The following is a 24,327-nucleotide window of genomic DNA, read 5'->3' as shown; positions in this document are numbered from 1 at the left end:
GAAATCTAAATAAACAATGTCAAAATTATTCCCTAAATCCAAAGATTTAGGGAATGTCAAAATTATTCCCTAAATCTCATGAGTGACCCTTTCAAAATAGCAAACCAGATTTGTTAAACATGATTTTCCCTTTACAAAACCATGCTGAGTATCCTTCAGAATTTCAATTCTATCCAAATGATCCTGAATTCCACCCTTGATCATTGCCTCCATGATTTTCCCTACCACTGAAGTCAGACTGACAGGTCGATAATTTCTCACTTCACTCTTAGAGCCACCCTTATGTATGGGAGATACATTGGCACTTTTCCAATCCAAGGGAATCTCCCCAGAGTCTAGTGATGCTCGCATAATTAGCCTCAATGGTTCAATGCACTCACTTGCCGCCTCCCTTAAGATTATAGGGTATATTCCATCAACTCCAGGAGCCTTACTGGCCTGTAGGCTCGAAAGTTTTTTCATTAAATAATCTTGCAAAATTTCAATATCATTAATTACGTATTTTTCACTCCCACAACTTCGCTCCCACAATTTCCCATTGCCACAAAAGGTTTTTCATTTGTAAATATCGATGCAAAATAACTGTTGAGTTCATCTGCAATGGCAGCTGGTGTATTTAATACTATCTCCTTTCCCTTACGTAAAGGTCCAATCTGTTCTTGTCCATCGGCTGTATTCTATCTTCCAGAGTCTTTCACTATCTTTCATTCGATCTGGTCTTTTTTTGTTTCAAGTATTGCTTCTGATTCTTTCTTAAACTCTTCTCCCACTTTGTGTTCCTGTAATAGTCTCACATTCCATCTTTTATTCTTTGTATTTTCTTATGCCTTAACTCACGTTTTGCAATAACTTAGTTGTTGTTTGTTTATTTGGTTTTTAGGAGCATTAGCAACTAAGGCCATATTGCTCGGGGATATGCAGTGGTCATTCCCTGACCTTTCCGCATCCTCCGTATTTGGTGGTGACGGGCTTGAACCCCGATCTAATCAAGAAGTGTGTGCTACACACTGCTGCTCCTTCCCACCTGGCTATGGACGCGCCTGCAATAACTTAGTGAGTGATCGCTTTCCATATCTGCTCCCAGATGACTGAAACAAGCTTCTAGTTTCCGTATCTCTTCTTCACTAGTACATAATCAATTTGGTATCATTGTAGGTCTCCTGGAGTCTTCAAAGTGTGGCATCTTCTTTTTGGTACTTCAAAAAGTGTATTGCCAATGATTAATTCTTGTAGTTTACTAAACTCTAATAGTCTTTCTTCCCTTTTATTTTTTCTTCCAAGTCCAAATGGTCCTGCTTCTTCACATGCCCTCCTTGTTCTACCACTGCATTGAAATCACCTATTATGATTAGACTTTCTTTATATTTTACTGTACCTATTAGTTCGTCCAGTTATTCTTACACTGTTTCTATTTCATTATTATCACAGTTGCTTGTTGGCATATAGACTTGTATTATACTTAAATCCACTGGGTTTGCTACCATTGCCATCAGTATCTTTCACTAAGATGATAGGTGTTTGTTACTTTTTTCAATAATATAGAAATTACACACTATATTGAACAATCGCTTAGTCCTTTCCTCATTTGCAACACAAATAAATGACCTGTATACAACATTTCTTGCAGTGATTGTGACTAATCTTATCAAAGATCTACGCGGCTCCCTCTGAATTTTCATGTTAAACATCACATGACCTCAGTTCTTGCTTCTCGTTCAGCAGTGTCCGAATTAGCCTTTCATACTGTTAATGAAAAACATATTTTTTTAACAAGGCCAAAGTACTTAGTGCCCAACGTAATTATATGAGACTATTAATCGCAGAAACCATCAAAATTAAATTACATGAGAATTCGGTTAACATTCTCTGTCCATATCTTATCTCTGATTCATGGTCTTTTACGTGCATGTATGAAGACATATAATCCCTATTTAAGATTCATGTTCACACATATTACATAATTTTCATTCCTGTGATCACGACATATGGTCAAAAAAGCGTTGTTAGCTTCAAAAAGGAAAATCATTTTGCAAAAGTTACGTTAAATTCTTTTAATTTTTAATTGGGTTCAATTGGTTTTTTAATTGAGTTCAATTGATTATTTTAATTGTTTTCAATTTATTTTTTACTGTAATGTTATATTCGTTTTATTTTCTGGAGTGTATCATACGGAAGTGTTCTATGTATCATATTGAGGTAAACTTCTCTTATTCTTTTAAAAAAATAGTGAGATCAACGTAGAACGTATTGAGCATCACAGCTCTGGTTTATATTATCAAATGGAAGACTACTGTACAAATTGGAGCAGTATGGCATTAAGGAGAGTACTTAACAATGGACTTAACAGAGAGTACTTAACAATGGACACTGCTCTTCATGGACTAATGTTTGGTCCATGAAGAGCAGTGTTTGGTAGGGTTGTTAATAACAGCAATGACAGTATGCTACTGCAACAGAATCTAGAAAAGGTGGGCAGATTGGCTGAAAAGTGGCAACTGAAGTTTAACATTGATAAATGCAAAATAATGCATATGGGTAGCAGTAACTTCAGAGAAATGTACCAACTGTGTAGTGTTACACTCAGGGTAGTGGAGAATGAAAGAGACCTGGGGGTAATTGTGCAGTCAGATATGAAGTTTTCTGAGCAGTGCAGGTAGACTGTCAGAGCAGGTCATGGGGTCTTCTCAATGATATACAGGAATTTTGCTAGCAGGGATAAGGAGGTGATTATCCCCTTGTACATGGCAATGGTCAGGCCACACCTTGATTACTGCGTACAGGTCTGGAGGCCTCATTTTAGGAAGGATGTAGAGTTGCTAGAACAAGTACAGAGAAGGGCATGCAACAGTCTCCAGATGCTGCAATTTGCAGCATCTGGAGACTAGGTACCTGTGAGGTGATCTGATTGAGGTGTATACAGCCTTAAATGGACTGAGTGGGCTCAATACTGATGGGATTCTTCCTCTTGCTCAGATTACAAGCCTGAGGGGGCATAAACTGAAATTGAGGAAAGACAGTTGTCAAATAGATGTGTGGAAATCTGCCTACAGATGTCAAATAGATGTGTGGAGCGAATGAATGGGTGAAATGGGAAGGTTTTTTTTTTTTTTTTTTGTCCCATGCTGTATAAGCTTGCTTTCTTGCATCATATGCCTCTACTAATGCTGGAAGGTGGTGGATGAACGTGGCCTTCAACATCTATCTCACATTGTTTTAGCCAATCAGAGAGCAACAATGGCACAAATCACTGGCAACTTCAATGAGGGAGGTGCCAGAAATGTCTCCACCAAGACCATCAGATGGTCTTTAACTGCAGTAGATTATGGGAGCTGCTGACCTACCAGCATCCCATTGCTACAACACGACACAGGACCCTATGCCTTAACTGGGCAAAATAACATCGGCACTGGATGATTGGAGATGGGTCTCCTGTCCGATGAGTCCTGTTTACAGTTATTTCAAGCGGACGGGAGTGTTTGCATCTGGCAGAAACTGCACAAAGCTATGCTCCCGTCATGTCAACAAGGAACTATTCAGGTAGGTGGTTGGTCGGTAATGGTCTGGGGGCCTGTTCAACTGGCACACGTTGGGACTCTGGTACATCTAGAGGAATCTCTGAACGGTCCAGGTTACGTGTCCATCCTTAGAGACCATCTGCATCCCTTCAAGGTCATTACACCCACAAAGCACCTGCTGGACTATTCCAGCAGGACAATGCACCGCCCCCACAGAGCTGTGGTGACTAGAACATGGTTCAAAGAGCGTTCTGCAGATTTTACCACCATGGAATGGCCTCCTCATTCACAGGACATGAACCCTGTGGAAAGATCCATTCGCACTTTGGATCCTCCGCCCAGGAATGCGACAGAATTATGAACAGCAGTGCAGCAAGCATGGAAGGAAACACCTGTGGAATGCTTTTGTGAACTCAATGCCTCATGGGATTGAGTTCACAAAAGGGAAAAATCTGGGAGAAAGTTGGGCCTACTTGTTACTAGGTAGGTATCCTATGATTTCTGTCCACTCAGTGTACATAGCATGCATATATGTTGGGTGTGGACATTGTGGAACATTTTTTTTTTAAAACAAATCTTGTGTTCACAAGATCTTGATAAGGAAGAGAGAATCCTCTGCACACTTCTGTAATAACCACGCACAGTATGCATTCCCTATATACTTTCTGTGGCCAGAAGGTATGCATAGAATGAATCTCTTGTTCTAAAGTTCACCAAACAAAAGACTGTAGTGTTCGTACTTGGCAATCATAATTAGCAGTATCCATCATCTCTTCTGCCAAGCTGAAATTGATCAACGCTTGTTGTGCACTAGCATCCACATGATAGAGCTGCGCTCAAATTTCAAGTAGTCTCTCATTCACTTAAAAGAATTGTACATGTCATAGTTAGTACAGCAAACGAATACGCCACAATAACTGTTGTGCATTTGAATGAGAGCAACAGAAATTTCTTTAACACAGTTATAAAAATGCTCAAAGGGGAAAAAAAAAATTGGAATTAAGGTTTAAAGATTTGGCTTTTTCCTTCATGATTCCATAGTGAACAATAAGTGCACTACCATATAGTGCAAGTTTCTGCTGAGACCAGCACTATTGTCCTAGAGGCTAAATGCAGGCAGTGGTACCCTGCAAATCAACAGGAATTTTATTTGTTTTAAATGTTGTTTTACATCCATTTCTCTAATACTAGAAGTGACATCATGAAACTAGAACATTTTTGATTCCTTCTACTGTCTGAAACCCACTGTAAGCTTTATGATATGCAATTCTGAATTATCTGTGTATATGTTTACACACACAGATGATTGATTTTTTTAATCACAAAGTGTGATCAAAAACAGTTTGGGGACTAATTTTGTATTCTAAAATTGTAGCAGGTTGCAACTTATTATAACACATTAATCACCTCTTTATCTGCAGTAAAATAAAAATAAATAATCTGAATTAGTGCATGTTGAATAGTTGCTTTATGTATTTCATTATGAATGATTTAACTGAGTAGTGAATTTTTATCAAACTATGTTTTAAATGTTTTAATTATGTTTTAACTTAAGGTTTAGTACAACAGAAACCCATTAAATGTTAAAAACAACTTTCAGAGAAAATGTTATTGAAAAGTTTTCGTTCAAAGGCTTTTCAATGGTTTGTAAAGCTTTTTGTAAATCCTCATTTTGCTGCCCTTTAACTTCAAAAGCCAGTGTGATTCAACTGCTCATTTTCATAACCTGATCAAGAGTTTTTTTTTTTTTTTGGTAGTTGTTGGCACATCGGCATCTGTGACCATAATGCACATCCCAAGGTTTTTGCAGTACTTTGATCAAAGCCCGAGGCGGGATGCGAACCCGCAACCTTTGGGTTGCCAGGCAGGCACTTAACCACCCAGCTAGCCCGGTCAAGAGTGATTGATGTTTAACTATCTGTGAAGATACTAGTGAAATTAGTCAATTTTACTAGCATCTTCACAGATTTCACTAGTTGCTCCGAAGCCAGAAATCCCATATCAGCCAACAAACCCCACCCCCACCCAAGTAACAACTGAACAACACAAAACATTACTAAAACCCAACCTCAACGATACGATCACAGCTTACAGTAAAAATATTAATTGAAATAAAAAAAATAAAAGAAAAATTGTGCTCCATTTTCTTAAAGGCCTCAAGGCAACTGTAGCTGTAGAATTTCATTTCAAATGTAAAAAAAAAAAAATAATAAAAAAAATAAGTACATCAACACACCTGCCAGATAAAGTAATCAGTGCACCAATGCAAAAAATTTAAATAACAACAGTAGTCCCAATACTGAGAGAAATTAAATTAGAACACCCGGATGCACTAACACTGCAATGCCAAACTGCAGAAGAGTTAAGCTTAAATAGCCATGATGGGGAATTTATAATTAATGCTGTCTCCTAATCTGCTTAAATGAAAAAAAAAAAAATAATAATAAAATAGCAGCATATGTGGTGCAAAGCATTACTGACTGCCATACTACTACTATTATTATTACTACTACATATACTGAAATTAAACTAAGAAAATAAAATCACAAGGAGAAAAACAGAAAAAATAAAATCAGTCAATATAATTTTTCTTATTTTTGATGTTTATGCAAATTAGAAGGTATGATGTAACTACACATTCCCCACGTTTCTTCTTTAAATTTGGCACTTCAGCAATCTGACACTGTAATATGAATGCACTTATCTGTTATCAGGGCCATGCCAAGCCATTTTAGTACCTGAGGCAAGAATGAAAAATTGAGCCCTACTATTAATCATGGCAACGTTGGCAATTATTTAATCTTTCTTTTGGCACCCCCTTTCAGCTTTTAATCTAAGGCAAAAGCCTCGTTCGCCTCACCCTCAGCACAGCTCTGTCTGTTGTAATTTGATTTTTCACAGTAGAAGGGCCACTGTTATGCAAATATTTTTTATTGATGAGCTGATAAGTTCACTGGTAAATTGGGTGATGCACTGATTTGTTTAACATTGGAAATACCGATTCCATTGATTATGTTGCCTTGTGACCTTTTGATGAAATGGTGCCCAATAGTTGTTTCTTTTAAATTTAATTTATATTTTTACTTCAAACTGTGGTTCCATTTGTGGGGGTTGGCTTTAGTAACTAAATAAATAAATATCTGTTTATTGAAGTTAAAGCTGCACTGATTACTTCCAATCTTATATGCCCGGATATCATAGAGCCTGATGGGCTCACATTATAGAATTAAAACAGTATTAAAATTACTGAAATATGGCTGTCACACATTGAGGGAAAAAAAAAAAAAAAAAAAAAAAAAAGATTAGAATGGTTACAATATAAAAATAAATAAATAAATAAAATAACAAAGAGAAGAACATAAAAGGAAATCAAAATAATTTTTCTTATTTTTGTTTATGCAAATTAAAAAAGATGTAATATTACACATTTCAACGAGATACACATTGCTTTAATTAGGAAAAAAAGAAGTAGCCAAGTGGTCAAGAGTGGGACTGTGGTAGCACACATGCTTTGAATAGCATTAGTAGAAGCATATGATGCAAGAAAGCAAGCTTATGAAGCATCAGCCAAAAAAAAACAAAAAAAAAAAAAAAACCACCTCTCATTTCACCCCTCCATTCGTTCCAAATGCCTGTCCAGCTCAGCCTTAAATTTATTTAGCCTATCAACTTCCACAACAAAAGATGGAAGTCTATTCTGCCAATCAACTACCTGCTGGCTAAAGGCAAATTTCTGCAGATCTATTCTACAACTGTCTTTCTTCAATTTGAAACTGTGTCCCCTCAGGTTCTTAATCTGAGCAAGAGGAAGAATCCCATCAGTCTTCAGCTTGCTCAACCCATTCAAGGCCTTATACACCTCAATCAGATCACCTCGCAGGTACCTACTCTCCAGGCACTGCAATTTGCAGAACTTAATCCTTTCTTGGTAAGAGCACCCCTTTCTTCCCCTCACCAATCTTGTTGCCCTTCTTTGTACTCGTTCTAGCAACTCTACATCCTTCCTAAAATGAAGCCTCCAGGCCTGTACACAAAACTCTAGGTGTGGCCTGACCACTGCCTTGTATAACGGGATAATCACCTCCCTACCAAAATTCCTATATATCACTGACAAGACTCCATGACCTGCCCTGGCAGTCCCTCTGCACTGCTCAGCGAACTTCATAATTACCCCCAGATCTTTTTCACTTTCCACTTCCCTGAGTGCAGTATTTTTCTCTTCGGTTATTGCTACCCATATACAGTATTTTTCATTTGTCAATGTTAAACTTCAGTTGCCTCTTCTCAGCCCATTTGCCCAACTTATCTAGATCCAGTTGGAGTAGCATACTGTCTTTACTGTCGTTGACAACGATCTATCATCTGGAAACTTGGACATTAAACCTGATATACCTACATCAATATCATTGATAAAATACAAAACAACAATGAGCCCAACAATGAACCCTGGAGAACTACACTAATAAATCTGGCCCCAGAGGCTCACATCTGGTGAATATGGGCTCGGCACACCCAGGGTCCTGAGCAGGATATCATCAGTCTTCTTTTTCTTGGTGATTCCCTTCTACTCTCTCTCTCTCTCTCTCTCTCAGGATAATTCAGAAAAATTTTTTTTTTTTTGGCTGGTGCAGCATAAGCCTCAGGCTTCCTTGCACCATATGGCTAATGATAATAATTTGTCCATGAAGACCATGTGTCATTTGATTACCACTCTCTGTCGTCTCCCACTCTACCATCCCTTTATCCATTGTAGCAACTTACCCTTAATGCCATACCTCTCCAATTTGTACAGCAGTCTTCCATGTGCAACAATATCAAATGTTTCCTGAAATCCAAGTATATGATATCAAAATTATTTTTGGTCAGAAAAAATAGTTAAGACACAGCATGGGTTTGCCTTTAACAAGACTGCATTACTGCAGTCTTGTCTAGATGATCCTGCAATGCTTCTTTAACCAGTGATTCCATTATTTTCCCCAGAACACAAGTTAAACTAACCGGTCTATAGTTACTTGTATCACCTTTTGAACCCCCTTTGTAAATTGGTGATACATTTGCACCCCTCCAGTCCATGGGAACCTCCCCTGAGTCCAAGGAAACTCTGATAATTATGGCTAGGGTTTGCTTACTTCCTTTGCTGCCTCCTTTAATATAACTGGATAGATCCCATCCACCCCAGGTGCCTTTTTCATGTTTATCTTCAACAATTTCTCCTCCACTTTCCTCTCAGTTATTACAAAATCACTTAGCTCCCTGTTAGAGTTTGATAAACTTCTGGCACTCCCCTCATTGAATAACTCCTCATGTGTGAATGTATTTGCAAAATACTCATTCAATTTATCAGCTACCTGAGCATGATCATCAATAGTCAACCCATCTATGTTAAGTGGTCCAATCTGATTCATCCCTTTCCTTCTAGAGTTTACATAAGTAAAGAAATCTTTGCTGTTTTTCTTTGCATCCTTTGCCAAAGATTTCTCGTAACCTGCCTAACCTCCTCTGTGACTTGATTAGACTAGTTTATATCTGCCATAGGCTTCTGTGTCACCTGATACTTTATATGCATCCCATACATTTTTATTCTCTGCCACGAGCCTCATTAATTCACCTGACATCCATTTAGGCCTAAGCCTTGAACAGTATTTCTTAGTTAGAATAAAAAGCCTAGTAGCCTCCAAAATTAAGTCCCTGAAGGCTTCCCATTTAGAATTCAACGTTGGTAAACATCATCAGTTGATCCCACTATAGAGAATTTAAAAACTCTCTGAGACCACTGTAGTCACCTTTATGAAAACAAAAACCCTTCCCTTTACTCTTGATGGTAGTTACATCTTTATGTAAATCCCACATCAGTACACTGCGATCACTGTCACCTAGTGGTTCCTTTATCTTCAAATTCTTAATGCATGAATAATCACCGCTAATAATCAGATCAAGAGTATTACTTCCTCTGGTTGTCTCTTGAACATGTTGCTGTAGAAAACAATCATCCAATAAATCCACAAAAGTCTTGCTAGTGTGCGTGTGACCAATCCACATTCCAGTCAATATCTGGAAAGTTAAAATCTCCCGTTATAAGACATTATGATTTACTGGTCCACTCTATTTCTCTGCACAACTGCTCATTATACTCATCAGATTCATTAGGCCTATAACACACACACACACACCTACCCTCATTTTTACTTTCCCAGTGCTTATGTCACACCAAACAGACTCAACATTGCATTGTCCACCCTCATCAATTGGATGCACTTCCTTAGATTTTGTTTCTTAACTAACAAAATAGCCCCCTCCTCCCTTCCTGTCTATCCTTTCTGTACACATTGTACTCCCCAAATTCCAATTCTGCACTGCTTATATCTGTATGACACCACAGCTCTGATATCCCAACGATATCTGCCTTTGACGTCTTGACTAGCATTTGAAGCTCATCAAATTTATTAACTATACTCCTAGCATTGGTGTACATGCAAGTATACATGCACCTGTTCCTACTCTTAGTTACCCTAACACAGCCCATGTATTTACTTGTTCCACTATGACTCCCAGCAGTCCTGGAAATCTCCATTACCTTGCTTTCCAGGCTGCTGCTCATTCTAACAGAAGCAGTGCAAGAATCACTTTTGCCTCTGCTTGCAGCCACTGTTAACCTTTTAGTCTGTGTATCCCACCAAATTGGCAGTTTTTCAACCCACCTAACATGGCATGGATAGCATCGGCAAATATTATTGCACCATTTCTATTTAAGTGTACCCCATCCCTGTAGAAGCAGTCTCTCCTGTTAACAAGCACAGATCAGGCTGAGAAAAATTCTACCCTTGAGCCTTGCTCAATCTGTTCAGGGCTGAATTGATCGACAAGGCTCTCATCATCATATACTCCCTCCTATTGTATTGTGTTAGGGCAGAATTGCAGACACTTTCACATTCAACCCTAAATTGCAACTTTTTTTCAACAATGACCTGTACTTGAGTAAATCTGCAGATCTCTTACTCTTAATGTCATTAGTTCCAACATGTACAATGTAGACCGGGGTTCAAGCCCCTGACTGCTAAATACGGTCAATCTGCACTGGACCAGTGTGGCAGATTATGGTCCATTTCCCTCAACGTGAATCATTGAGGAGGCTTCCATCTTACAGTGGATTGATAATGGCTGCAATTTACCTTTTTTTTTTTAATTAGGAAAAGGCCTTTTGCTTCAGGTTCCATAATATTGTAAATTCTGAAAGAGCAGGAACTAAAATATTTAATAGGTAAGATACAAATATACAAATTATATACACAAACAGGAGCTTTCGGGACGATGGGTCCCTTCATCAGCTGATGATATTCTTTTTATACATTGCTTTAAATTTATAGAACATGTACAAGAGGAGAGTAAATACGTCACAGTTAATTCTTTTCTATAACAGATACACGCAATGTAAAGGGATCTCTATGTTATACATATTTGCCAACAATCTGATATTTGTTACCAGGAAATATTCAGTCTATAAACTTAATTTAAACTCTAGCAGAATTAATGTATGTTTTTTCTTGGTATTTTCCCAGCGGCCACAACCATTCATGGAGATAGTTTAAAGAATAAAATCACAGATTTTACATTAATTAATTTGGAGAGCAAGGGAAAATTAAACCTAGCAGTCAACTGAGTTTTAGATATGGTAAAACTAAATACTGATTTTAGCCACATAGAGTCACACTTCAGATGCACGTAACACTATCAAGAACAATAAGGCCATTATATACTTTTTTTTTTTCCCCTTCTTTTTTTTTTTTTTAATCATGGAAGCTTTGGAAATGTGGTATCTTTAGTGATATTTCACACTTAATGGTCAGGGAGGCACCACTTTAAATTTATAATAATAAATAAATTTGTCACACTGATCTTTTTTTAATATTGAACCAAGTTAGGGATTCCCAAACTGTAGAGTCTGAATTTTGTGTCAAACCTGTTCATTTACACTTCACTTCTTCTGGAAAGATGGAAGGCATGAAGTATAAGTTTGGGAACCTCTGGTAAGTTATTTCCAGTTATGTAATCCTTCTGCAATGTTATTTAGTTTCCCATCTTTCTTGGTTTTTTTTTTTTTTTTTTTTTTTTTTTTTTAGTATTTATACTATTAATTTTGTTTATATTTATTGCTTGCCTTGATTTGTCATTCTGTAAATATAGCCTTAATTTAATCCTAATTTATGGACACACATGCTCATACATGTATGTGTGTGTGTGTAACTACTACCTGAAAATGTGCAAGAGGCTGGCCAAACTGTTTCCTAGTTTTCAGATATTCTGTTGCTAGTTCTATACTGGCCTGTGCAGCACCAAGACTACATGAAGCTGAAAGAAATGTTTTCACAAAAGATTACTTTTGCAACTAAGGTAAAAAATATCTTAACTACTTCTCACTCTTAAATATATATATATTATCCTATCAAATATTCGTTAAGATTTCTTAGTTTAGTTTTCATCAAACTAAAGAATTATGATATCTACTGTTATCTTCAGTACTGGCAATCACTATTCATTCATTGATAACCATTTAGTTAATGTATGCAGTGTGTTATATTTCAGGCATGTTTGATTTTTTTTTCGTAAATTAAATGATTTTTATTTGTGTATTTAATACAAATAAACACTTAAATATCATTATCTTAGCATTAGCATTAGTAGAGGCATATGATGCAAGAAAGCAAGCTTATTCAGCGTCAGCCAAAAAAAAAAAAAAAAAAACACACCACTCCCATTTCACCCCTCCATTCGCTCGAAATACCTGTCCAGTTGAGCCTTAAATTTGTTTAGGCTATCAACTTCAACAACAAGTGATGGAAGTCGGTTCCACCAACCAACCACCCGCTGGCCAAAAGCAAATTTCCGCACATCTATCCGACATCCGTCCTTCCTCAATTTGAATTTATGTAATATTATTAATTTTCTTATTAATTATTAAGATTGAAACTTTATAGAACACTTAAACTTTATTTTTATTTTTTTTTATTTTACTTTTTTTTTATGTACTCTAAAACTTAGCATTCAGTTTAATTAAAATTGTATAATATTTATTACTATCCTCCCGTATTACTGTTTTTTTGTCTTTTTTTTTTCTGTATATACTTACTGAATACGATTAATAAAAATAGAGTTTTAAAGTTCAATGCATTCTACATTGTATGTTAATCTGTAAAAAATTTATAGAAATTTACAAATATTTGCATAGAACACTTCAGTACGGCACTCTCTTGAATTTAAATGCACATAAAACTTCCTCTACAAATTCTCTCACCCAAAGGCATACCGATGATTCAATCCAGAATGGATCGATAGCTAAGGACCCCAACCCGACCCAAAAACACATCAAACCACCAACACACAACCATGAATGAAAGAAGACATTATGTTTAATAATAAAATCAAACAAAGAACGATTATTGCATATGATGAATAAAATAATTTAAGATAAATAAATAATTTAAAATGACTTACCTTCCTGAAGCGGATGAGCTTTTCGACAGTAAGTCTTGATCACAGGATAGAAGTACAGTAGAGCTTTGAAAATCCGAACAAGCCAGAATTTTTTTTTTTTTATTCTCATGCCATAAAATAATTACAGTAAGCGCTGGTTATTGTGATCACATTTGTGAACTGAATTTTGATTTTACTAACAGCAATTCAAATAAGCGAAAATTGGAGGAATATTATCCACAGGCTATAAAAATGAAGATATAAAGCAAAGAATTTACACTTTTATTACTTTACCAATTAAAAAAATTAAATGATACAAGAAAATCAGAAAAATATTATCCACGGGTTAACAAAATAAAAATAAATTTGCGCTTGCATACATAGCTTAATTAATATACATACAGTACTAACTAAACACTACACTTTGTAATTGATATTTCTGTTCACTGACATTTTTTTTCTTTTGGATTGTAAAATCTAAAATATGGTACAGTAAAAAAAAAGATAAGCGTCAATCAATAACAAAGAACATGGCATGCAGAAATTGCAACTAACACGACACGCATGTGAGATACGGAGTAAAAAGTTTATGAAATTTAGATATAGGAATGAAGAGAAGATTCTCAACATTTATTTACAGAGTTTTAATTTACCACACTGTAGTTATAGCGTATTCTTCCTTGTCTTTTTAAAGGAAGCAGAAATTTTAAACAGACTTTCAAAGGGAGAAAGCGGGTCTTCGCTAGCAAAATGCACAATGTGCTGGTCCCACAAGAACTAGTAGTTGTTGGTGACTATTGTCAGCGAAACGGGGAACATGCTATGTAAAAAGGATAGATCGAACAGGACCAGGGTATGTCTGCCAGGGGCAAAGGTTGATGACGTTGTAGAGCAGATATCATCTTTTAAGGGCACAAAGGGTAATATTGTTGTTCACGTTGGCACTAATGATATTAACAAGTACAGGCCACTGTTGAAAAAAAGCCGTGAATTAGGATTGAATTTGAAAGTGTCTGCAATTATGCCAAGACACGATAGGAGGGAGTATATGATGAGAGCCGTGTTGATCAATTCGGCCCTGGAAAGATTGTGCAAGGCTCAAGGGGCAGAACTTTTTTCAGCCTGGTCTGTACTTGTTAACAGGAGAGACTGCTTCTACAGGGATGGGATACACCTAAATAGAAAGGATTCAAGAATATTTTCTAATGCTATCGAGGCAGTGTTAGGTGGGCGGTCGGAAAACTGGTAGCTTGGTGTGGAATACAAGGACTAATAGATTAACAGCAGCCACTGGCAGAGGTGAAAGTGATTCTTGCACTGCTTCTATTGGAATGAGCAGCAGCATGGAAAACAAGATGCAGGGTATTTCAGAGACTGCTGGAAGTCTCTGAAATACCCTGAAATTAGGGTTGCTAAGAATATGAAACAGGTGCATGTATACTTGCATGTACACCAATGCTGGGAGTTTGGTAAATAAATTTGATGAATTTGAGTTATTGCTCAGAACATCAAAGGCAGATATTGTTGGGATATCAGAGACATGGTGTCACACAGATATAAGGAATGCAGAACTGGAATTTGAGGAGTACAATGTGTACAGGAAGGATAGACAAGGGAGGAGGGGATATACTATTAGTTAAGAAACACAAAATCCAAGGAAGTGAAGGCAGTCGACATCGCTGGACAGTGCAGTGTCGAGTCAGTCTGGTGTGAAATAAGCATTGGGAGATCAAAATTCAGAGTAGGAGTGTGTTATAGGCCTAATGACTCTGATGAGTATAATAAGGAACCGTACAGGGAAATAGAGGGGGCCAGTAAATCAGAGAGTCTTATAATGGGGGATTTTAATTTCCCAGATATTGACTGGAATTTGTGGGTTGATCATTCACACACTAGCAAGGTTTTTATGGATTTATTGGACGATTGTTTTCTACATCAACATGTTCGGGAGGCAACTAGAGGGAGTAATACACTTGATCTGATTATCAGTAGTGATTCTTCATACATTAAGAATCTGCAGATAAAGGAACCACTAGGTGGCAGTGATCACAGTGTGCTGAAGTGGGATTTACTCAAAGGGGTAACTAACATCAGATGTAAAGGGAAGGGTTTTTGCTTTCGTAAAGGTGATTACGTTGGTCTGAGACAGTATTTAAATTCTATACGGTGGGACCAACTGCTGATGTTACTAACGGCAAATTCAAAATGAGAAGCATTCAAAGAATTTATTTTGGAAGCCACTAGGCTTTACACGCCAACTTTAGTTGGTATGTAAAGGTTTAGGCCTAAATGGATGTCAGATGAACTAATGAGACATGTGTCAGAGAAGAAAAATGCATGTGATACATATAAATTAATGGATGACATGGAAGCCTATGATAGATATAAGCTGGTCTGTAACCAAGTCACAAAGGAGATTAGGCAGGCAAAGGCAGATTATGAGAAAACAACAAAGAGTTCTTTACCTATGTAAACACTAGAAGGAAAGGGATGAATCAGATTGGTCGACTGGATATGGATGGTTCAACTGTTGATGATCCTACTCAGGTAGCTAACAAACTAAATGAATATTTTGCATCTGCATTCACTCATCAGGAGTTATTCAGGGAGGGGAATGCCACAGGTGAGTTAAACTCTGGCAGTGAGCTGGATGATTTTGTAATAACTGAGAGGAAAGTGGAGGAGAAATTGTTGAAGATAAACATAAAAAAGGCACCCGGGGTGGACGGGATCTAATCAGTTATATTAAAGGAGGTGGCAAAGCAAGTAAGCAAACCCATAGCCATAATTATGAGAGCTTCTTTGGACTCAGGGGAGGTACCCACGGACTGGAGATGTGCAAATGTGACCCCAATTCACAAAGGAGGATCAATGGGTAACACAAGTAATTATAGACCTGTTAGTTTAACTTCTGTTCCAGGGAAATTAATGGAGGCACTGGTTAAAGAAGCACTGCAGGATCATCTAGACAAAACTTCAGTTATAGCTCAGACACAGCATGGTTTTGTTAAGGGAAAGTCTTGCCTGACCAATTTGATTAGATACTATGATGTGGTCACAAAGGAACTGGATGCAGGGAATAACTTTAATATCATATTTTTGGATCTTAGAAAGGCTTTTGATATTGTTGCACATGCAAGACTGCTGCACAAATTGTAGCAGTGTGGCATTGGAGGCAAACTGCTATGGATAAAGGGATGGTGGAGTGGGAGAAGACATAGTGGTAATCAATGGACACTGCTCATTGTGGACTAATGTTTTTAGTGGAGTTTCTCAGGGTTCGTTGTTGTTTTCTGTATTTATAAATGATATTGATGATGGTATATCAAGCTTAATGTCCAAGTTTGCAGATGATATGAAGGTTGGTAGGGTTGTTAAGGACCCTAATGATAGTACACTGCTGCAACAGGATCTAGAAAAGTTGAGCAGATGGGCTGAGAGGTGGCAAATGAAGTTTAACATTGACAAATGTAAAGTACTACATATCCCCCAGAGTGACGTATCAACTCTGTGGTACTACACTGACAGTGGTAGAGAACAAAAAGGACCTGGGGGTAATTGTGCAGGCAGGTATGAAGTTTTCTGAGCAGTGCAGACAGTCTGCAAGAGTAGCTCATAGTGTCTTGTCAATGATATACAGGAATTTTTCTAGCAGGGATAAATAAGGTGGTGATTATCCTCTTGTATAAGGCAATGGTCAGGCCACACTTTGAGTACTGTATACAGGTCTGGAGGTCTTATTTTAAGAAGAATGTAGAGCTGTTGGAATGAGCACAGAGAAGGGCAACAAGATTAGTGAATGGAACAAAGGGTTGCTTTTACGAAGAAAGGCTTAAACTTTGCAAATTGAAGTGTCTGGAGACTAGGCACCTGCGAGGGGATCTGATTGAGGTGTATAAGGCTTGAGCATGCTCAATGCTGATGGTTTGAGCATGCTCAATGCTGATGGAATTCTTCCTCTTGCTCAGAATAATCATTTGAGAGGGCATAAATTCAAATTGAGAACAGACTTCCATCCTTTGTTGTGGAAGTTGATAGCCTAAAGAAATTTAAGGCTGAATTGGACAGGTACTTGGAACAAGCGGAGCTGTAAAATGGGAGTGTGCTTTTTTTTTTTTCTGGCTGATGCTGCATAAGCTTGCTTTCTTGCATCATATGCCTCTACTAATGCTAATGCTAAAATTTTACGAGGTTGGAAAGTCAATCATAACAGACATTAAAAAGAACAAAGAAAAAAATTAAGTTTGCATCAAAACTTGATTCAGATGGTGCAAAAGAAAAAAAAAAAAAAAAAAAGACAGAGACAGAGAGAAAAACTATGAGAACAGCTAATGACCCGTCCCTCGAAAATGCCATTTATTTGTGGTTCATGCAGAGACGAAGTTTAGGAGAACTCATATCTGGACCTTTGTTGTGTGAAAAGGTGCTGGATTTTATCAAAAAAATCAGGGAGTTCCTTAGATTTGAAATCCAGTACAGGTTGGCCAAAAAACTTTAAATCACCGCACAGAATAAGAGAACTTCACATTGAAACTGAAATTTTATCTTGTGATTTTGCTGCAGCGGAATTATTTAAAAAAGTTTATCAACCTTATGGAAAGTGAAGGTATTCCAAAGATGACGTATACAATGCTGACACAAAAACTGGAATAAACTGGAAGTCACTGCCTCAAAAATCTCTTGCATCTAGCTGTGAAACAGCTGCTTCCAGGTTTAAAGTGAGTAAAGAGCAAGTTACAGCTATAGTTTGTGCTAATGCCAACTGGATTGCCATTAATGTTGATAGGAAAATCAAAAGAAACTCTTTGTTTTAAAAATGTCTCCTGCCTTCCTGTGAATTATAAAGCACAAAAAAAAACAAAAAAAAAAAAAAACACATGGATGAACTCAGAAGTGTTTACCGATTGGTTTATCAGTTCAAGTATCGTGAACGAGAAGGCAAAAATGGACACGGTCTTGCTTATCCTGGACAGTGCAGCATCGCATCCTTTGGTGTAAACATTAAACAAAATAGACAATGGATTCGAGGTCATGTTTCTTCCACCAAACGTTACTTCACTTTTCACTCCTCCAACTGATGGACCAGGAAGACATCCAAAAGTTGATGAGAATCTACAAAAACCAAGTCTTGTGTCATTTACTTTCAGCAGAAAAGAACGAAGAAAGCATTATAGCTTTTTTTGAAAAGCTCAGTCTCGAGGACAACTGCTACATATTAGCTGACGTATGGGAATCACTCACTGGGCAGAATTTAAAAAATGTTTGGAAAAAACTGTGGCCTACTGCAGTAGAAACCATAGGAGATGAGCAGAATTGAACTGAAGGAGATGAGGGCCCAATACTGAATGAGATGATCAACTTGTTTCAGTTGATTCCTGGGTTTGAAGATTGCGATGATGCAATGGCATGGTTGGAAAATGATATTGATGCTACAGGGTTTCCTGTTTTAAATGACAATGAAATTGTGAATGTAAAAGAAACTGGAGGTCCTGCAAATGATATGGATGAATATGATGATGAAGAAATGACACTAACACTGGGCCTTCGCATGCTGAGACACTCGCCACGCTAGAGACTGTGATGGCTTGGTACAAGCAACAAACTGGATGCTGTTCAACTCAACTACTCTTGCTGAAAAGAGTGAGATCTGGTAGCAACGAAGCAGCAAAGTTCAAAAATGGTGCAGCAAAAAATAAGTAATTAATTAATTTCTTTAAAGGCCTATAAATATGTGTTCTGTGGCTGAAAGTTCCATTCGTTTTGTTACCTATGAAAGAAATACGTTAGTACAACTTAGTGTTTTTATTTCTAAACTTACTAAACATTTTTTTTTTAGTCTCCAGAACAGTACTTTTGATGAGTTCAAAAATCCGGACAAATCAGAAGTCCAAACTACTCCCGTTCCCAATTAGTTCGGATTATTGACACTCTACATAACTTAGTGTGTGCGTGTGTGTCGGAAATTTAAAATTTATAAAGATCATTTAATATCTTAGTGCATGCATGTAAAGGACCACGAATTCCATACATTGCATAATGGCACAAACAACTCAGCAGGCTTTTTAAAGATACAGAATTTAAAATTGTGGCTATGCCCATACAGAAATTACATACTGTATTAAACAATCGTCCTATCCTTTCTCCATTTCTGACACAAATAAATGACCTAGTACAGGGGTGGCCAACTTAATTTGTAACACGATCTACTTTTTTTCTTCAAAATGTGCCGCGATCTACCATCTCAAGAATTTTATTGCACATGGTTAAAAAAGTTAATCAACACATGTTGAAAAATGTTGTTTATAGAATTTAAAATTAAATACAATTCAGAATTCTTATTTTAAATTCATATATTTAAATTTTTAATTTATGTGAAGTTTGTGTCTTCATGTCACCTGCCATGCTTTCAAAATCAGGGATATACTGTAATAAGGCTAAGGCAAACCGTAAAGAATCTTCTGTATGCAAGTCTGTAAGATCAGAGTGATTCTCCGTCTTTGTTCGTTTCAAATACGAAAAGGCGGATTCACATAGATATGTGGAACCAAAACAGAATTTAAAAATTCATTGCATTTTTTTACATTTGCGTACTTTTCTCGGCAAACTTATTTCCAAAAGTCTTTTTCTGATGATCTCGCTTTTAGGAAGATATCATTTCGCAATGTAATCATTTTATTTTCAAGTAATATTTTCTGCATATGAAAAATCTCAGCGATGTTTTCTGCAATTTGTTTCGTATCTAAGTCAACATTAAATGGATAAGAAATATATTGAACAATGTCTTCAATTGTTTTAAAATCACTGAATCTGGTTTCAGAATCATCCACAACCTTCTCAATTTCAGAAACATATTTCTCACTATTAAATTCAAAAAGGATATTTTTGCAAATGATCTTGCACACAGTCAGTCCTCGTATAGCACGATAGTTGTGTTCCTAGAAACCCTCGTGCAATATAAACAACAGGCCCTATGGGAAAAATAGGGTTAGGTGCCGACCACCCAAGATTGAACACACATTTGTAACCAAAACATTACCACACACAATAAATTATCGTAATAAAACACTTACGTATTTTATTACAACTATTATGTAATAAAATATTGCTAATGTTGCTAAACTTGTTTTTTTGTTTGATTTTCTATTGAAACAGATGACAGCCATTCCATCTCTTCCAATTCTTTGTCTTGATCTAATGGATTTTAATTACACTTTGAGTTGTTCCTGCTATGAAAGTTGTTTTTATGCATCTTTCTAATTCTCGGCATTGCCTCATTTAGGCCTGTAGCATGTGCAATATCACATGGTCTTTCATTTCGCTCAAAGCGTTTCACAACTTCATATTTTTTCTCTATCGACAGAGGTGGACTGGCCATTACCCGGGAAACCCCAGTGTGAGTTTGGCCATAAACGTTAGTATGAGGCCACTACAAATTTTCCCGGGTAAGAATTTTTGACCCAGTCTGCCTGTTTATCGATATTGCTTTTCTTTTTCTCTCTGAATCTGCAGTGTCTTCACCAGGATGCTTCCTTTTCACACCTTTTAAGTGTTTTACTCATTTTTAGGGAATAAAGCACAATTACAAAATGAGGAGCACGCTTGATACAGATAAACAAAGCTGCGCACGTGTAGCAACTGAATAAACAACACCGTAAAGGCAGAGATACACTATTTTTTTTTTTTTTTTTTGTTATTATTATTTAGGAGAATTAGCAACTAAGGCCATATTGCTCCGGGAATATGCGGTGGTCATTCCCTGACCTTTCCGCATCCTCCGTATTTGGTGGTGACGGCTCGAACTCCGGTCTTAATCAAGAAGCATGTGCTACGCACTGCTGCTCCTTCCCACCTGGCTACGGAGGTGCCTAGATACACTATTAACACCGCACATTTTACTAAAGCACATTTCTGGGGGTTACTACCATAAAACAATAAAAACAATTTCCAGTTGCGTTTCTGCTAGTGGAATCTGTTATAAACTGGTAGTAAACTCTATCCAATTGCATTTGCAATAATACCAATAGCTGGAATCGTGTGGGTTTTTACCTTATTATGGTGAAATGTGTTTCCCCTTCACTGATATAAAAAAACAAATACATTTTCAAAATCTTCTCTTCATTCCTATCGTGTTGCGTTCAGTTGGGGTGATTCCGCGTTCAACTGCCATTTCTTGTACGTGCATAAGCGAATTCGGTTCGTATTATATACGATATCGTTCCCCTATTTATAAATCGTGTATGATCGAATTCGTGTAGTGTAAACATGTGTTATACAAGGACTGACTGTATTTGCAAAATGACTGAATTTTTTTTTCTTTGAGATCCTTAGCCATTGCCAAAATTTGATATTTATATGCAGAAATACTACTAATCATGTCACCCACATTTTTATTTTTTCCTTGTAATTCCAAATTCAGATCACTTAATTTACTGGTAAAATCAGCCAAAAAATCCAGATCACACAACCATTCCATATCTTGTAGCTGCTGTTAATCATCTCCCCTTTGATCAACAAATTTTTTAATTTCATTCAGCAAATTTCGAAATCTCTGTAGAAACTTACTCCGACTGAACCACCTCACATCTGTGTGTAATATCAGATCTGGTTCATTTTCATCAAGTTGCATTTTGAAAAGACTCCTTTGAAGAGACTGTCCTCTTATGGAATTCATGATTTTGAAAGCTATGTCTATAACACTTTTAGAATTTAATCTTTTTTTCTGGTTAACACTTATTGGTGGATGATACAGTTGTAACTCAAAAAATCTGGGAATTCATCATCCTTTTGGCACAATGCAATGAATCCGTTAAGATATCCTTGTATTGCTTTAGCTCCATTTGTTGTTATTGACACGAGCTTAAATAGTGGTAATTTAATTTTTTTCAATAAAATTTTTGAATGTGTTAAATATATCAACACCTCTAGTTCTTTCTTTTAAAGAAACCATACCCAGAAGTTCTTTTCTAGTGGTAGAATCATTGAAAACCATGTGAATAAAAACGAGTAATTGAGCTGTATCACTGACATTACAAAAAAGTATTCTGGTTCCCACTCTTGATGAAAATAATACAGTTTACTCTTTTTCATAGTATTCATTTTAAATCAAAGGGAATTAAATTAACATAAGTACTGTCCAGTTATTAATATTAAGTAAGCTATATAAGAATTCGACACATACACTATACTCTCCACAACGTAACAGTGAATTTTCGAGCAGCCGCTAGGCTTGTCTAGTGGCTGCTCGATGACAAAGGTAGATACGTGGTTGAAGGATTTGTAATAAGCATATGCATATGGGACACAATAATAATAATAATAATAATAATAACATTCAGATTTTGACTAATCTATTTTTTATATATATTTAAAATTCGTCGTGATTGACTGAAATTAAAGCCAATCGACTTGTTGGCTACCCCCTGACCTAGTATATAACATTTCTTGCAGTAATTGCAATTCATCTTATCCCGGCTCAATGTGTTGTACTATGGATCTGAGGGTGAAACAACAAGAGTCCTGAGTTCACGCATCTCGAGCAGGTGCGCCAGAATTGACTTTTCATGCCATTAACAAAAGCCACTAGTTTTTATTTAATGAAGCAAAAATATTCAGTATAACAACATAAAATTATTAATCGCAAAAACTCTGGAAATTAAATTACACAAATATTCTATTAGCATTCACCATCCATTCTGATTTCTCATTTGTAGTCATTTACACGCATGCACTAAGATATTAATATTTTGAAGACTAAATGCACGAGGCATAACATGTTAGGCATACAGTAGTGCTGTACTTGGTATCTCGTTGTGAAGGTAGCCACAATATGAGATAAAATCAAATGATGCCATTACACTACTTATGTGGTTAAATTTATGGGTAAACTATGGTGTATTTACTCCGATATTTTTTTAACTAAGATATTAAATAATCACTATATATTTTAAATTTCCGGTACACACACTTTGCGTTACTTTTATCCTGTGATCAAGACTTACTGTAAAAAGCTCCTCCGCTTCGGGAAGGAAAGTTGTTTTAAATTATTTATTTATTAAAAAATTATTTTAATCATTATACACTGTAATCATTCTTCAATTGATTTTATTATTTTATTAATAAACAATGTCTTCTTTTACTCACAGTTGTGTGTTGGTGGTTTGATATGTTTTGGGGTCGGGTTAGGGTTCCATAACTATTGATTCTGAATGCGTTGAATCATTGGTATGCCCTTATGGGTGAGAGAATTTGTTAGAGGAAGTTTTAGGTCTCATTTAAATTCAAGAGAGTATCATACTGAAGTGTTCTACACAAAAACTGAAGTAAATTTCTCTCAATTTTTTATATATTCTCTGTATATACATATCTATTCACAAATAATATCATGTTCGGGAGCCTTGTATAACAATACATGCAAATACAATGTGCATGGACTGCCTAATGTTGTTAACAATACTGCATTAAAACCATATTGAATCAATGAAATTCAATTTTACGTACAAATTGGAAAAAAAGAAATAATAACTGCTGAATTTCTATTTGTCTGCTTTTAATGAAATTTGGGATGGCCTGACAAATTTTTTTAAAAGGCCCAAACATAAAATTTCATCAAAGTACACCCACTGAAAGCCAAGTTGTTACACATGGACAGACATTAGCATTCATAGAGGCATATGATGCAACAAAGCAAGCTTATACAGCATCAGCCAAGAAGGAAAAAAAATAAATAAATAAAACCCTCCCATTTCACCCATCCATTCACTCCAAATGTTTGTCCAGTTCTGCCTTGGACTTATTTAAGTTGTTGACCTCCACTACACCAGATGGAAGTTTGTTCCAACTATCAACCACCTGCTGGCTAAAGGCGAATTTCCACACTTCTATTCTACAACTGTCTTTCCTCAGTTTGAATTTGTCCCTTCAGGTGCGTAATCTGAGAAGAATGCCATCAGCATTGGGCTTGTTCAAACCATTCAAGGCCTTATACACCTCATCAGATCACCTCTCAGGTCCTAGTCTCCAGACGTTGCAATTTGCAGAACTTAAGCCTTTCTTGGAGCAACCCTTTGTATCCCATGGCAATCTTTTGCTCTTCTCTATAATCATTCCAGCAGTCCTACACATCCTTCCTAAAATGAGGCCTACAGGCCTCATTTTAGGAAGGATGTAGGACTGCTGGACTTGTGTGCAGTACTCAAAGGTGTGGCTTGACCATTGCCTTATACAAAGGGATAATCACATCCTTATTCCTGCTAGCAAAATTCCTAAATATCATTGACAAGACCCCATGAGCTGCCCTGGCAGACTGTATGCACTGTTCAGAAAACTTTATATCTAACTCCGGGGG

At 36.7% G+C, this 24,327-nt stretch overlaps 1 protein-coding gene across 3 annotated transcripts in view; it reads right to left on the bottom strand.

Annotated features, from left to right (window-relative positions):
• LOC150074950 (isobutyryl-CoA dehydrogenase, mitochondrial-like) overlaps positions 1 to 24,327 on the bottom strand; it is a 163,071-nt gene that overhangs the window by 25,664 nt on the left and 113,080 nt on the right. For all 3 annotated transcript variants that reach the window (XM_090389128.1, XM_090389127.1, XM_090389129.1), the window contains exon 7: positions 11,764 to 11,861. In XM_090389128.1, the coding sequence (XP_090245254.1) occupies positions 11,764 to 11,861 (98 nt within the window). The remainder of the gene's footprint in view (positions 1 to 11,763; positions 11,862 to 24,327) is intronic.

The sequence above is a fragment of the Mastigoproctus giganteus genome, chromosome 14 (genome assembly GCF_048544385.1).
Source record: "Mastigoproctus giganteus isolate SK-2022 chromosome 14, ASM4854438v1, whole genome shotgun sequence".
Lineage (NCBI taxonomy): Eukaryota > Metazoa > Arthropoda > Arachnida > Uropygi > Thelyphonidae > Mastigoproctus > Mastigoproctus giganteus.
This window is presented reverse-complemented; position numbering and strand designations above follow the sequence as displayed.